The sequence below is a fragment of the Rhineura floridana genome, chromosome 12 (assembly GCF_030035675.1).
Source record: "Rhineura floridana isolate rRhiFlo1 chromosome 12, rRhiFlo1.hap2, whole genome shotgun sequence".
NCBI lineage: Eukaryota > Metazoa > Chordata > Lepidosauria > Squamata > Rhineuridae > Rhineura > Rhineura floridana.
Genome location: NC_084491.1, coordinates 38,445,552 through 38,461,478, shown reverse-complemented (window position 1 = coordinate 38,461,478; position 15,927 = coordinate 38,445,552). Strand labels below are relative to the sequence as shown.

The 15,927-nt window shown below is 46.0% G+C and overlaps 1 protein-coding gene across 3 annotated transcripts in view; it reads left to right on the top strand.

Moving 5' to 3' along the window:
* The first annotated feature begins 2,132 nt into the window (after positions 1-2,132).
* The window catches only part of SORL1 (sortilin related receptor 1), a 135,155-nt gene continuing 121,360 nt past the window's right edge, over positions 2,133-15,927 (top strand). For all 3 annotated transcript variants that reach the window (XM_061592616.1, XM_061592617.1, XM_061592615.1), the window contains exon 1: positions 2,133-2,760. In XM_061592616.1, coding sequence (XP_061448600.1) covers positions 2,452-2,760 — 309 coding nt within the window. In that variant the 5' untranslated portion in view covers positions 2,133-2,451. The remainder of the gene's footprint in view (positions 2,761-15,927) is intronic.

Genomic DNA, 15,927 nt, shown 5'->3' with positions numbered 1-15,927 from the left:
GGGGAGTGTGTTAGCCACTGACAAGAATCTTCTAACAAGTTTCCTTGTCCTTTCCTGCTGATTGGAACCAATCAGAGTGGAAGGAGGTGAGTCAGCCACTGAGAAGACTCTTCTCAGTAGGTAATACTCTCTGCTTTCATACATATTGGCTCCTAGGGATGCCTGTTCTTGTGGGAGAAAGCATTAACAAGGATCTCTTTGTCAACCCAGCAGCGAAAAAAGGGAGGTGTGTGTGTGGCTGTGACTAACATGAAGAGACTCTGCACGTCTGGATTAGCTACTACACTACTGGTTGGAACAAACTATTCCTTGAGCTTTCAGTCTCTCTCTTTTTATGAAGCAATGTGGCAACGGACTTATTTCTTTTCTTTCTTTTTTAAAAATTTCTTTACCTAAGTCCTCTGAATTCATGCTGTTCCTTGCTGATGGGATCCAGATGTACCTTAAAATAAACTCTGCTGTTTTTCCTTCTCTGCCCTTACGCTATAGGATGGAGAAGTTGGTATAAATCTATTAAGCATAGCCAGGAGAGAGAACTGAAGGAGGAAGTTTCCTACTTCCTCTTTTACCTCTATGTGCTTTTCAAGGCTCAAGTTGATTATTTGACCCTTGGAAAAGCTACGCATGAGTGTGTGTGTGCATGCACTTTTTCTTTTTCTGTCACTTGTGTGTGTGTGTCATTCAGGGGAGGGGGAGAGAGGAAATGAGCGGGGAGGCAGGGAAAGAATGCCCACGGCACTTGCTCAAACATCCAAATGTGCCCACTGGTTTAAAAAACTTGGTGACCCCTGCACTGGAATAAAGTTAGAGAAATGTCATCTTTGAAAGAGTGTCTTGGTGACGACAAAGTACGCTAACAGTCAACTGTTGTCTGCCTCTTGCCTACAGGGCACCTGCCCCATTGGTTGAGCAGTTGTGACATCATGGAATGTTCTCAAAGGATTCTAAATGGTCAGGGAAAAGGAGTCAGCAATAGAATCTTGACAATCCAGGGACCCATTGCATGGTCTGGGAGAACCTGTTACTGCAACATAACTGGGACAGAGCAGGAAAGATGGGTGAGAGGTATCAAGTGGTGAGATGGTATGTGAGAATCCCCTCTAACGGAAATGAGAATACAAAACCCCTGATAGCTATAGATTGTTTTATGCCAGGGTGGCTAAGCTGTGGTTCTCTAGATGTGGATGGACTCCAAATCCCATCAGCCCCAACTTGCATGGCTAGGTATGATGGTAGCTGTACTCTGACAGCCACCCCTATGTGCAGGGGTGTAGTCATCCAGGGTCCTGGTGGGTCTTAGACACCTTACTGAGCAGGGTCCCAGAAAGGTCTCTTTGTTTCCAGGATCCTGTGAGGCAATCAGCATAAAAGGGGAGTGTGTTAGCCATTGAGAAGAGGCTTCTGACATGCTTCCTTGTCCTTTCCCGTGGATTGGAGCCAATCAAGAGTGAAAGGAGGTGAGTCAGCCACTGAGAAGACTCTTCTCAATATCTAACACACTCCTCTTTCATGCTAGGGATGTCTGTTGTTGTGGGAGAAGGCATTACCAAGGATCTCATTCTGATCCCAGCAGCGAAAAGCAGGAGGGGAGTGGCTGTGACTATCATGAAAGGACCCTACACTTCTGAATTTGCCACTACGCTATTGCCTATGTGCCTTTCTCAATAGTGCCTTCTCACTGTGCAACACTAGAAAAAGTCAGCTACACTTCCTAGCTCCAACCTGCCTTTAATATTTAGAATTTTATGAAAGGCCCTCCACCCAACTTTTTTCCTTGAACTCATTTATGCTCCTGCTTAGCTTCAGAAAAGCAACTGTAACAAGCATCCTGAGACCAGTTGTGCCTGTCCCAATTTCTCCACTGGCTATTTTATAAAGCCCATGTGTGCCACTGAGACACACATGGGCCCACAGGAAACCCAGAGGTACCTTTTTAGCTTTTTTTCCTTTTAATGCACAGATAACATTTCAATGAGAAAAAGAGAGGTGATTTCATCACCCTCATAATCATTTTTTTAAAAGAACATATTAGCAAAAGCACGTTCGCTTTTAAGGGTCTGCCCTGCTTCTGAGAGGTCAAAGACAGGAAGCACAGCCGATTAAAGCGAAAAGTGTGTGACGCGTGTGTTTGGCATCGGGAGCACACGTGACTTGCACCCGCACCGGAGTCGGCTTGGCGCAAGCAGCTGCTGCCCTTGCAAAGGGAAGCGAGCAAAGCGACGAAGCTCTGCCAGGCACCGTGCAAAAGGTGGCCCTGGGAGCAGCGCGTGCAGCCCTGAGCCCGCCGCGCGCGCCAGAGCAGAGCTGCATGCAGCTGGCCAGGATCCGTTTGCTGCGCCTTGCGGCTGCTCTCGCTCTTTCTCTCCCCCCGCCCGCTTTGCATCCTATTGCACATTCTCTCCTGGCGGCGGCGCTCTACTTTGCAGCTGCACAGCCGGCTAAGCAAGGAACATGGCGCCAGGGAGAAGCTGCTGCGCCGGGGAGCCGAGATCTCCGCTTCGGGCGAGAGCCCGCCTGCTCAGCTCGCTGCTGCTGCTGCTCCTCTTGGCGTGGAACCGTCGGCCGGCGGACGCTGCCGGGAGGACCCTGCTCTTGCCCGCCGCCTACCCATCCCGACCTCAGGACCGGGGCTTTGAGGTGCTGCAGGCGCCGCGTCCGGATGCTCCAGGGCAGCCGCCGTCGCCGCCGCCGGGCGAGAAGCCGCGGAGCAAAAGAAGCGCCCCCGCCGAGCACCAGGAGCCCATGAAGGTGTACGGACAGGTGAGCGGCCACCTCTGCGCCCTCGTCCTTCGGACGGCGCGCTCCTCTTGCATCCTCGCCCCCGCTGTTCCCCCTAAAGGTTGCAGGCGACCCTCTCGGGTTTTTTTTTTTAAGGAAGCATCGCGCAGAATTGGGAGAGGACAGGGGAGGGGGCGCGCGCTCTCCCCGTCGGAGCGGCGTGCTCAGGTCCTTTTCTTTGCAACATCCTTCATTCTCTCTCGCCCCGTCCCCCGTTTTGCAAAAGGAGCTTTTGTCGCAGCTTAATTGCCCAGCGCTATCCTGTTGGAATGGATGCACTGCAACAGTTCTCCACGGGCTGTTTCCGCTTTTTCCGCCGCCGTCTTCGGATCCTTGCGCTGTTTTGGATTGGGTAGCGGGCGCCCTTCAAGTTGCCCTGCCTCTTCCTTCCGCCCACCTGCACCCCCACCGGTCTTCCATCCCCTTACCAAATGGATCAGAGGCTGCCTTTCGAGCGCCGAAGCAATCTCCCCTCCTTGCTTGATTTTGGGGATTGCAGCCCAGGTGACTCACAGGTCCAGTTGCCAGGGAGCACGGTGGTCCTGATGGATGGGAATGGCATGCGTAACTGTGTGTGTGTGTGGGGGGGAATCGAACTGTAAATATTTCTTTAGGGATCTTTTAGTGTCATACGCAGACAATGCAATGCGGAGGGGAAGGCTGCAGAATCTCAGCCTCTGCTTGGGCAGGAGGCCAGTTGGGCACCCATGGACCACACCATCGTTTTGCTTTTTGTAATCTTTGCAACTTTCTCCTGAAACATTTAAAATGGTTAGACTGGGATCCAGGTCCTCTCACTCTCCTCCGCCCCCCCTTTTGCTTTGAAAAAAGGTACAGAATTGGTGCAAATCAGGTTAGCTTTGCAAATAAATTATCTAGTCCAAAAACATTATGACATAGCCTTTGTTGTTTGTCTGGAGTGAAAAAAAGAAAAAAATATCCAACTTTTTAAAGTCTTCCTTTCCTGGTCGCCTGAAGGTGATTCTTCCTCATCATAGGTGAGTGGCTGTTTACAAGACAGCTGTAGGCCTTTCGCCTTTCCGTCTCTTTCTTAGGTCTATCCAGTCTAGTAGCTTATATCCAATCCTAAATTCTGGTGTTGCTTAATTGGTACTTCCCCTTTGGGAACAAGAGAAACACACAATTGTCTAGAGAGCGGGTCTGGAACACCTTTCAGTTGTTTGTGCGTGTAGATGGGAGAGGTTATTTCAGGAGAAAACAACCCTGGAGCAGCAACTCCCAGACCTTGATCATGCAAACATCTTGTCATTCTGCCTGTTTGCAAACCTAGGGGTGGCAGCAATTATCACATCAGGAGCCCTTGGGAGAAAACCAATCCTTTTGCTTTAGAGCTTGCTTTTTTCCCCTCTTCCCACCCATTCCCTTTTCCTTTTGTGGTGTGTCTTTTAGACTGTAAGTCTGAGGGTGTGGACTGTTGTACCACTGACATTTGTAAACTGCTCTGGCACTTTTTTTCTTTTTGCTTAAGAGCAGGATGAGAAGGCTGAACAGGCCCTAGCCAGCTGGGGAGGACTAGCCGCAGAGGGAGGCAATGGTAACCCCCCTCTGAATACCACTTACCATGAAATCCCTATTCATAGGGTTGCCGTAAGTCAGGATCGACTTGAAGGCAGCCCATTTCCACTTCCAGCTCAGTATTGTCTATACTGATTAGCAGCAGCTCTGCAGGGTTTCAGACAGGCCTACCTGGAGATGCTGGGGATTGAACCTGGGACCTTCTGCAAGCAAAGCCGACGCTCTAGCACTGAGCTGTGGCCCTTCCCAAACAGGGACGCAAGAAGTTGCCTTGTGTCGAGTCAGGGCAGAGGTCTGTACGCAATACAATGTACAGTATTGTGCACATTGACTGGCGGCGGCTCTCTGTAGTTTCAGACAGGGTTCTGCTGGCCCTGTCTGGACTGAACGTGGGACCTTCCACATGCAGAGAAAGTGGCTGTGTCACTGAGCGACGCCCTGATCACACTGTTACGCACTTCAGAGCCCTTTGCCCTCAATACACACTTCACCTGAACACTCTCTCTCTCTCTCTCTCTCTCTCTCTCTCTCAGACACACACAGAAACACACGCACACACAGACACAACACAGGGAAATGGAAGTGAGCAGCAGAGTTCCAAAAGCCTCTCTTGCTAGTCTGGTAAATGGCGTTCAAAAGGTTTTATTTATTATTACATTGATATCTCTCCCTTTCCTCGAAGGAGCTCACGGTGATTTACAGATCCCCTCCCCTCTCCATGCTATCCTCGCAACAACCCCGTGAGGTGGGTTGGGCTGACAGACAGTGACTGGCCTCCAAGGTCCCCAAGGGAGTTTCATGGCTGAGTGCGGGTATGAACCCTGGTCCTAGTCTGGTACTCTAACCACTACACCTGTGTGCCCCCAAAATAGCTAGGGTAGAGCATTAGAACACGGGTTGGGAACCTGGGCCCCAAATATGGTCCTCCAGGCCTTTCTGTATGGCTCTCTGGACTTTCCTCACAACACTACCCCTCCCCAGCCACACCCTTCACCGGCCTTGCTTTGTTTTTGTCTGCCCGGAATGCGCCCTTGAATTCTGATAATGCCGTTTGCTTGTCTGGATGGAGGATAGAGAGAGAGAGGTGGGGTGAGCCTGTGTAGAAATTTGCCTATTGAAGAAATGTAAGATTTGCAGTTGCTCCGCCCAGTTTTGCCTCTGGCCCTGCCCACTACTGGCATGTGGCGCCCGGAAGATTTCCCTCAAGATGAGACCCTCGGGTAGTAAAGGATCCTCCATACCTTCACTAGAGGGACATTTAATGTTAGGTTTTTGTTCGTCTTCCAAGGCTTCTTCCAAATTAAAGATAGAGAATCTATTTTTCATTTTATTTAGGATGGGAAGGGTGAAGGGTGTTGGTTTGTAAGAGGTGTTAGGAAGGAGAAGAGCTAAAACATCATTGTGGAAAAAACAGCTCTTATCCCTGCTGAAATCAAAGAGTTACTTGCATTTCTAATAGGCTGCCGGATCCGTTTTCAGAAATGGCAACCACTATTTTTAGGAGAAGCAGAAAGGAGCATTTAGAACACAGCTATGCTTCCTTAAAGGCGTTCCCAGACTTTTGTCCAAATTGTGGTTATTCAGCTCTTCTTCCTGTTAAATACATTTTAAAGGATGACCTCCTTTAGCCTTTTGTTAATGGAGCATGCCCACGTTTTAGACTCTTTAATATTTATATACCACCTTTCTATTTCATTCCCAAGATTTTAGCATCACAGAACTTTTTTAAAGAACTGGAATGTAATCTAAAATGTAATAATAAAGAAGTTTATTGATGCAACACATTTCAGACCCTCCTGGTACTTTTTCAGAGAACCAATTCAAAATTCAGACGTGCTGCCTCTTCTATGTCTTGTGCTACCCTATCTTCATTTATCTATTCCACTGTGTTTTGCTTTGCTTACAGTTCCTTTTTGGAGTTCCCATTTTTGTTGCTTTTTAGCAAAACAACCCTATAAACATTTAAATAGGAAAATGAAGACATTGCAGCAGACTAAAACGTCAACAACTGACTTTCAGTTGCAGAGAGGACAACTATTCACACGCCATCCAGGCAAAAGATGTATTGCAACAGATAAGTTTTTACTTGACATCTAAACCCCATTAAGTGAAATCTCCTGGGTTGGGGAGTTCTCCAGTTCCATGGGTATTTCAGTGGAAAAGGCCCTCCTTCCCGTGTTTCCACCAGCTGTACCTCGGGTGATGGTCGAATACAAAGCAGGTCTTCTGACTACCTGAGTAGATGAATTGACTTATTTGAGTGAAGTACTTGCAAATTGACATTGTCACCTTGATGCTATTTGTTACGCTATTGGTTGGGGTTTTTGGAACTGCATTATTATTATTATTATTATTATTATTATTATTATTATTAATTAAATTTATATACCGCCCGACTAGCAATAGCTCTCTGGGCGGTGAACATAAAATAGCATAAAAATACAATGAATAACAAAATAATACTAAAATACAATCAACAATCCAATACAATAAACATTTTTAAAAGTAAATCAGTGTAACTTAAAATGCTTCAGAGAATAGGAAGGTTTTGACCTGGCGCCGGAAGGAGAGCAGAGTCGGCGCCAGGCGTACTTCCTCGGGGAGACTGTTCCATAGTTCGGGGGCCACCACTGAGAAGGCCCTAGATCTTGTCATCACCCTCCGGGCCTCCCTGTGAGTTGGAACCCGGAGGAGGGCCTTCGTAGCAGAACGTAGTGCACGGGCCGGTTCATATCGGAAGAGGCGTTCCGCAAGGTATCGTGGTCCCGCACCGTATAAGGCTTTATAGGTTAATACCAACACTGCATGAGTTAATTTTCTTATTGTCTCAGAAGCAATACACAACATCATCCTATTTGCTGCTTGGAATTGTGTTGGTTTGTTAGATCCATGGGATCTTGAACTCTCTAATCACAAAAGGCTAAGCCATGGTTTATTAAATTAGGTTTCATTAAGCCATGGCTTAGTGTTATGTGTGAACCTTTCTCAGCGGCTTAACTATGGTTTGCTTACTGTCAACAAAGCACATTCTGAAGCCACGGTTTGTTGTTGGCTTGCAACCTTGGCCTGTTTTTGCTGTGGCTTGGTGTTATGTGTGAACCTAGCGCCCTCCCTTAACCTTGGTTTGTTTGACCATCCCACCCCACTCCCTCACCAGGTTTTAGAAGCTTGAGGCAACAGCAGCTGGAAAACAAGCCAAACTTTGGAGAAAGAAGCCATGGTTAGCTTTGTCATCTGTAGGACAACTAGTGCTTAACTCATGGGTTGTTAAACCAGGGTTTAGCATTATATGCAAACCAGGCCAGAGCTAGGAACTGTGGTGAAAAATTGATGTCAAGCAGCTTAGGCTTGAACCCAGTGGAGCTTACTTCTGAGTAGGCATGTTTTAATTTAAAACAGCGGTGGGGAACCTCTGGCTCTCCAGATGTTGTTGGACTCCAGCTCCTGTCAGCCTTAGCCAGGATGACCAGTGGTGAGGGATGATGGGAGTTATAGTGTACCAACATCTGGAGGGCCACAGATTCCCATCCTTGATTTACAATATTTTTAACTCATCTTTCAGGGCACACTGCCTTCACAAGGCAGCTTATAAGATTCTAAAACCCATGGAAATACAATTGCAAAACACAACAAAAATATAACCACCAGCAGCTAAAGATGTTTTGAAATACAGTACAATTAAGCGAAACTGAGACCTGAATCAATGTGTCTTCAGAGGTTTTTTTTGTAAAAGCCCGCAGTGATGAGGCTGTGTGTATCTTCCTGGGGAGAGAGTTCCAAAGGTATGGGGCCACCACTAAGAGAGCCCTCACCTGAGTACCCACTAGCCTAATGGCTCTCACTGATGGGCAAGAGAGCAGGGTCTCAGACAATGCTTGGGCAGGCTCATACACATGTAAGCGGTCCTTCAGCTTAACGTGGCCCCAAACCTATTAGGGCTGGGTGAAAAGGCAAAAACCAGCACCTTGAATTTTGAACCAAATCGTATCCTCACCCCCTCCGCTCCCCTTTAGAAAATTTGGCTATTGATTTCATAGATATGTGGTTCCCTTTGGATTTTGAAAGCACAGATTTTGCTAACAAAAAAACAGAAGACTCAAAACATTTGAGACAGCTATATTTTACATGGGAGCTGATGGAAAAGGGGGCAGTTTTTTAGGGTGAAGAAAAGATCCAAACTTCAAGGCTATGGCCTTGAATGAGATACTACTTGTATATCCAGCTTTCCTGCTAATGTAATCATGTAATGTGGAGGCTGGTCAGTTAAGAGAAATGGAGCAATGTCTCCATCCCTCTCAGCAGGGCTGTGGAGTTGGAGTCGGAGTCATGGAGTCAGAGTCGGAGTTGGGAGCAATTTTGGGTGGAGTCGGAGTTGGGAGCAATTTTGGGTGGAGTCGGAGTTGGGAGCAATTTTGGGTGGAGTCGGAGTTGGGAGCAATTTTGGGTGGAGTCGGAGTCGGAAGAAATGTACTGACTCCGACTTCCAAATAAATTTTGATCGACAAGAAGCAATTTTGGGTGGAATCGGAGTCGGACAGTAGAAAAATAGAGTCGGAGTCAGAGTCGGAGGTGGACAGTAGAAAAATAGAGGAGTCGGAGTTGAAGGCTTGGTGTACCGACTCCACAGCCCTGCCTGTCAGTCTCTCCTCTGCCAGCTCCCAAATTTACTGTCCTGCTAAGGAGTATGTAGTCTGAGGGGTAGCACAGTCTGCTTCCGTCTCCTCAGTCTCAGTGTTGTCTTTGTAGAACTCAGCAGGAAGGAGGATGGCTTCACAAAAACCTTAGAGATGACTTGAAAAGAAAAAAGGACATGTACAGGAAGTGGAAGGAAGGCCAGGCCACAAAAGAAGAGAACAGGCAGGTAGCACGGAATTGCAGGGATGGCTTCAGGAAGGCTAAAGCTGAGAATGAGCTGAGGTTAGCGAGAGATGCCAGAAGCAACTAAAAAGCTTTCTTCTGATACATCCATAGCAAAAGACAGAGAAAAGAAACGGTGGTACAGGTACTCATTGTGGATGGCAAAATGACAACAATTTCAAAGAAAAGGCACAAGTGCTCAATTTCTACTGTGGCATAGTCTTTTCTCAAAAGAGGGTCTATGATCCTCCTGGAAAACAGGAAGTTGAAGTGGCAAGATTGCTGCTTGAGATTGATAGCCAAACTGTCAAGGAATACCTAATCACTTTGAACAAATTCAAATCTGCAGGGCCCGATGAACTGCATCCTAGAGTATTGAAGTAACTGGCTGAAGAACTCTCAGAACCACTGTCTATTATCTTTGCGAAATCGTGGAGGATGGGTGAAGTGCCAGATGACTGGAAGAGGGCTAATGTTGGCCCTATCTTCAGAAAGGGCAACACGGAGGAACCTGGGAACTTGATAGGCTGGAGCCTTGGGCCAAAAATAACAATGAAATTTAACAGGGATAAATGCAAAGTTCTACACCTAGGAAAAGAAACCAAGTGCACAGCTATAAGGTGGGGAATACTTGGCTCAGCAATACATGTGAGAAGGATCTTGGGATTGTTGTTGATCACAAGTAGGGAGGGGGGTTGCTGCCTAATTCCAATCCACTTGTATTCTGATAGTCCATCATTCGATCCCGATCCACCCTTTTTTTTGCAGTTGCTCATTCGATTTGATTCATGGTTTGTTTGTTTTTTGATGGTAACAAAAAATTCATAATTTTTAACGTAAATACTTATGTAAATGATCACAGTGTTCCACTTGGGTTTCCCCAATATTCCTATTTACATATCAGTGAGGCAGATAATTCCCTTTGAGTCTGTCTATTGCCTTGGGCCAACTGATGTCCTGGTGAATGATTCCCTTCCCTTTCGCTATTCACTTTTCTTGAATTAGTGTGTCAGCAGCACTACAGCAGCATCACCAGCACCACTAGTGCCACCTTGTACTTTTAACAGTCATGGCTTCTCCCAAAGAATCATGGGCGCTGTTGTTTGTGAAGGGTGCTGAGAGTTTTTAGGAGACCCTGTTCCCCTCACAGAGCTACAGTTCCCAGAGTCCCCTGGGAAGAAGGACTGATTGTTCAACCAGTCTGCCAGTTGTGGCTTTGTGAGGGGAATTGGGGTCTCCTGACAACTCTCAGCACCCTTCACAAACTACAGTTCCCAGGATCCTTTGGGGGAAGCCATGACTGTTGAAGTGGTATCATAGTGCTGTAAATGTATAGTGCGGATGTGGTGTAAGTTCGTAATGGCTATTAATTTCAGTGAGCATGACTTAACATTGATACAGGCCTATGTGATTAGATTGTATGTGATGGAAAGAAATACTGTGACTAGATTGAACGAGGCAAGAAAACAGCTTGGTTTTATTGTGGGGGTTTTGTGTGTGTGTTTTTAACAACTTTTAAAGTTGCTTGTGAAGGCTGCTTTGTGAGTGCAGTGAATATTCATTTCTGCATTTGCTGTGAACCATAGTTAATTTTAAGCTAATTTGCAGGCTTGTCAACTGTGGGTCTTTTCCAAGAACAACCAGACCTTCACCTTCTAGTATCACATTTTCTTCATAGTGTGTTCTGTTTGGCATCTCATAAAAACAGCATGATTTAGGGGGAAAGCTTTAAACATTAACTTTTGCTTGATTTAGATAATGTTCCCTCCCCCCCCAGCTATTCAAAAAATAGTTATTACAAAGAATTCATTCCTTGGAACCCTGCTTTCATCATCCCATTACTGTTCTAGCCCTGCGGGGGTGAATTATTAATTCTACAGATCAGGAAACCGAGGCTTGAAAGATAGCCTTGGCTCCAGGCCACCTAGTAGATTGGCAATGGGTAGGGTCAGCTGACACTGCCAGATCCTCTCCTAACAGCTGGATCCCACAAAAAGCAGACAGAAGTTCAGTGACTTTCCCATCCTTATATCTGCATATCCGACTGCCAAAATAGCTAAACGTTTCATCTCCATCTGTGGCTCTCAAAGCAGTCCATAAGTCAAAGTGTTTTATTGCCCCATCGTGCAACAGGTGAGGGATAGAGATAATATGACTTTGTCAAATTGGCAAGATAGGGAATAAACCCATTTGTCTTTGAAAACCTTGGTCTTTTACCCTCCTTTCCTGCCCCATTCCTTCCCCACCCACCCTGCCAGGTTTCACCCCAACCCCCCAAATAAGACCATGACACAGTAGACCCAAAGGCAGGAATACAGTCACCTGGGGTTGCGGGGGTGGGGTCGTAGACCCCGTACTTTTTTGGCAGCAATGTCTTTATGTACAAGCCAAACAGAATGAAAGGGAAGCATGTTAGCCATGGATAAGAGTCTTCTCACTTGGCTAACAACATGCTTCCTTGTCCTTTCGTGCTGAGTGGAGCTAATCAGAAGGAAAGGAGGTGAGTCAGTCACTGAGAAGACTCTTCTCAGTAGCTAATATACGCCTCCCCTTTCATGCTGATTGGCTGCTAGGGTAAGTGTGAAGATGAGTTTCATGGCAAAGTACCTTGATCTCCCAAATTCTTGTTCCACACTTGCCTTCATTTCAGAATTCTTAAAATCAAAGGGTTTCTGGCAACATTTAGCCCCCAGAGAGAGAGATTTGGATGGAGAGGATGCTATACACACAGCAGTTTTATTTTGGTTCCGTAAATTCTGTAATTACAGAAGAGACAGTGATTCCTGGGGGTGTGGCTGTGAAAGGCCGTGGTGTAACTATCAGGAAGAGACACTGCACTTCTGAATTTGCCACTACACTACTGCTCAAAAGGTTGTAAGCAATGTAGTGCTAAGTCACTTAGTGATATATAGAGGAAGCTCATTATAACACATCTCGCTGTATTGCAAATTCAATATACAGTAATACCTCAGTTAACAAGTAGATGAGTTCCTGGACATTGCTTCTTTAACAGAAACTTTGGTATCAGAGGTAGGAATAACATGTAAAGTATAGGGATAGGTTCCTACACCCACTCAGTGATGGTGGGGGCAGCTTCAACAGGCACTTTAAAGGGTGCCTCCCCCTCCCCCTCCTCTTCTCCTCTTCTGAATCTATTGGATCCTTCGCTCCCCAGCCCTGGGAGAAAGCAAGAGATCTCTTTAATGCAGAGTAAACACACAGGCTTGTCAGTTTCATCCTAGCAAAGTAAAGGCACAGGCCTATCAGTTTATTGATAGCAAAGCAAAGACACAGGTCAGTTTCACGTTCAAGGGAAGACACAGGCCCATCAGTTTCTCCTTGAAGCAAAGGCATAGGCTTGAAAGTTTATCCACAGCAAAACAAGGGCGGTCAGTTTCACGTTTAAAAAAGCCTTGGTTAACAGAAGCTTAGTTCCTGGACCAATTGTTAACTGAGTTATTGCTGTACCACAGGTATAGCTTGTCTGCCAAGTAAAATACAGTATACAGTACAGTAGTTTGCATTATAACATGGAACCCCTGTAATGCGGGTGCATCCTTTGTCCTTGTCCCCACGTTATAACGAACTTTCACTGTACTTGCTCTGCTGGTGAAATGTTTTGCACTAAGGGAACATTGTTGTGCAAGAGAATGATTAAGCGGGTTGCTGGTAGCTGTGTTGCACGATAGATTGCACCATTGTTGTACAAGGAGTTTCTGGCAGCACAGCTGTTGCATTGGCTTCCTCTGTTGTGTAGCATTAAAACATACCTATGTGTGAGCACAAGAGCCCTTGTGCTAGTGGAGAGAGACTGCTGGATACAGCCCAAAGTTAAGGTCTTAATTACCATTGAGGGCAAGGGATTAAATATGTATTTTTCTGTCTGAAACAATGGGATTATTAGAGCAAATTTGTGCTGCTTTATTTACAAATATGCCTTCCTGATCCAACAAGTGTAAGTTCCAAAGTAAACTTGCCTGGAATGGCAGCCTTCAAAAGAGCTGTTGTTTCAGCTGATTGTTCCCACTGGGACTTTTTATTTGAAAAGTGGTAAAAGTCTTTTTGCAGTGACTGGTGAGGTACAGTAATGCTTCATTTAACCAATTCCCCAGGAACAAGCTCCTTTTAAGTAAGGCCTTTTTCAAGGTGAAACTGACCAGCTTTGCTTTGCTAGGGATAAACTTTCAAGCTTGTGCCTTTGCTTTAAGGTGAAACTGATTAGCCTATGTCTTTGCTGTGCTATCAATAAACTGATAAGCCTGTGCCTTTGCTTTGCTAGGGTGAAACTGACAAAGCTGTGTGTTTGCTTTGCATTAAAGAGATCTCTTGCTTTGTCCCGGGGCTAAGGAGGGAAGGGTCCAATATGATTCAGAGTGGGAGGGGGAGGCACCCTTTAAAGGTGTAGGAGCGGGTGTAGGAACCTATCCCTATTATTTCCATGTTATTCCTACTTCTGGTACCAGAGTTTCTGTTAAAAGAAGTAATGTCCAGGAATGCATCTACTTTGTTAACTGAGGCATTACTGTATATATATAGAGAGAGGGGTCCTGTATATTGCAAAGATTGTGTGTGTCTGTATAGTCTGCATACAGATGGAATGCATCCTTTTGGGGGGGGCATTGGGTTCCTTTTGAAGGTTGGGCCACTTACCTTTCAGGAATGATGGGCGGAATCTGGCCTCAATGAAGCTTGGCACTCAATGCAACACTTAATTCTCCCGGCTCCATTGGCGTGAATGGGGAAGAGGTTCAAGGGGTGCACTTGGATACCTTTGCATGAAGTTTAAACTTGGCTGTCTGCACCCGGTGGCTGCATTTTCTGGGGACAGGTTTATTTCCAGTTAATTGTGTCCTTGGTATTTTCCCCATGTACTTATTTCTAGAGGGCTAGCTGTGCTAGTCTGCTCCAGCAAAAACAACAAAGAATCATGTGGCAACTTAAAAGACTAACAAATTGATTATTTATTATGTACTTAGAACTCCATGACCCAGGGCAGGCACAGTGTCCCTGATGTACAAATTGTGGTTAGGAGGCTGGGAACAGGTTGCATTACCTGTGCTGTCTATCATTCCCTCTCTCATGTGAACCTGCCCCACCTTGAACCTCTGTGGTCTTATTTAAGCATAACAGGTGCAAACAAACTATGGTTAAAGCTAAGGCTCTGGAAACTCACTTAAAGCAGATCTTGACATTTATTTGAGAGATGTGTACCCTGCTTTCCAAGGTTAACATTTACAGCAAAAGACATAACAAAAATAAGAATCATCTAAAACAATCAAAACTATTCAAAACAAATTAAAACTGAATCAGCTGAGTAAAACAATGCCCATTTTAACACAAATGACATCAGTATCATCAATCTACACAGTGCTTTACAAAGAATGAGCGGACAGGCACTATGGGATTTACAATCTAGAACAGAGATTTGCCAACCTTTTGGGGGCCAATGGACACATTAGCAAACCAGAGAAACCATTATGGCGGGGTGGGGAATTGAATCCTTAATCTCCCCCATGAACAACCTTTGACATGCAGGCAGGATTGTACACCTGTCAAAGTTCAAAGTGGCTTGCTGTGAGTGCCAATCAGCTGATTAGTGGTTACAGTGAGCCCTTTTGAAGTCCATTTGCAGGTGTGGTTTGGATTCAAACTGCACCTGCAAAGAGATATTTTTCCTCTGCAAGCCCCCCTTGCAGAACAAGAGTTCTGGTTGTTCCCTTGTAACTGCTTCCTTATTTGTCTCGCACCTGACATTGCTTATAATAGAGTCTGGGTTAATCAGGGGAGGAATTTGCCGTTATTGCAGATATATGTACTTAGGGTTAGTTACAGAAGGGCAGTGGTGCGGAACCTGTGGCCCTTCAGATGCTGTGGGACTATACAGTACCTCCCACCACCTTTGCCCATTGGCCATGTATGGAAGACAAGGGAGTTGCGCCAAAACTGAAAAGACACCAAAGCAGGTTCCATGCAAACCAAAAAGACCTTCTCCATTTGTGGAGAACGGCCTCAGAGGCAGGTCTGAGATGGGCTTGCAAACTATGGTTTTGAGCAATCCTGGATTGACCCTTAACTGTACATAAGAACATAAGAACATAAGAAGAGCCTGCTGGATCAGGCCAGTGGCCCATCTAGTCCAGCATCCTGTTCTCACAGTGGCCTACCAGGTGCCTGGGGGAAGCCCGCAAGCAGGACCCGAGTGCAAGAACACTCTCCCCTCCTGAGGCTTCCGGCAACTGGTTTTCAGAAGCATGCTGCCTCTGACTAGGGTGGCAGAGCACAGCCATCATGGCTAGTAGCCATTGATAGCCCTGTCCTCCATGAATTTGTCTAATCTTCTTTTAAAGCCATCCAAGCTGGTGGCCATTACTGCATCTTGTGGGAGCAAATTCCATAGTTTAACTATGCGCAGAGTAAAGAAGTACTTCCTTTTGTCTGTCCTGAATCTTCCAACATTCAGCTTCTTTGAATGTCCACGAGTTCTAGTATTATGAGAGAGGGAGAAGAACTTTTCTCTATCCACTTTCTCAATGCCATTGCTGCAGATGTAACACTATGGTTAAGGCAAATCAAGTGAAAAGAGGGGAAGGGTTTGTGCAGGACAGGAGAGTGGAGAGGAGCTGATGCCTGAGCCAGAAGTCTGCTCTGTAATGCTGTGTGGCACATCAGTGAGAACAAAGCGATCTGTACTCCAGGTTTGTGTTTCTTGTTGCAATGGTAAGAGCGTGGCAAAACCATAGCACTTGCCTTTTTTGG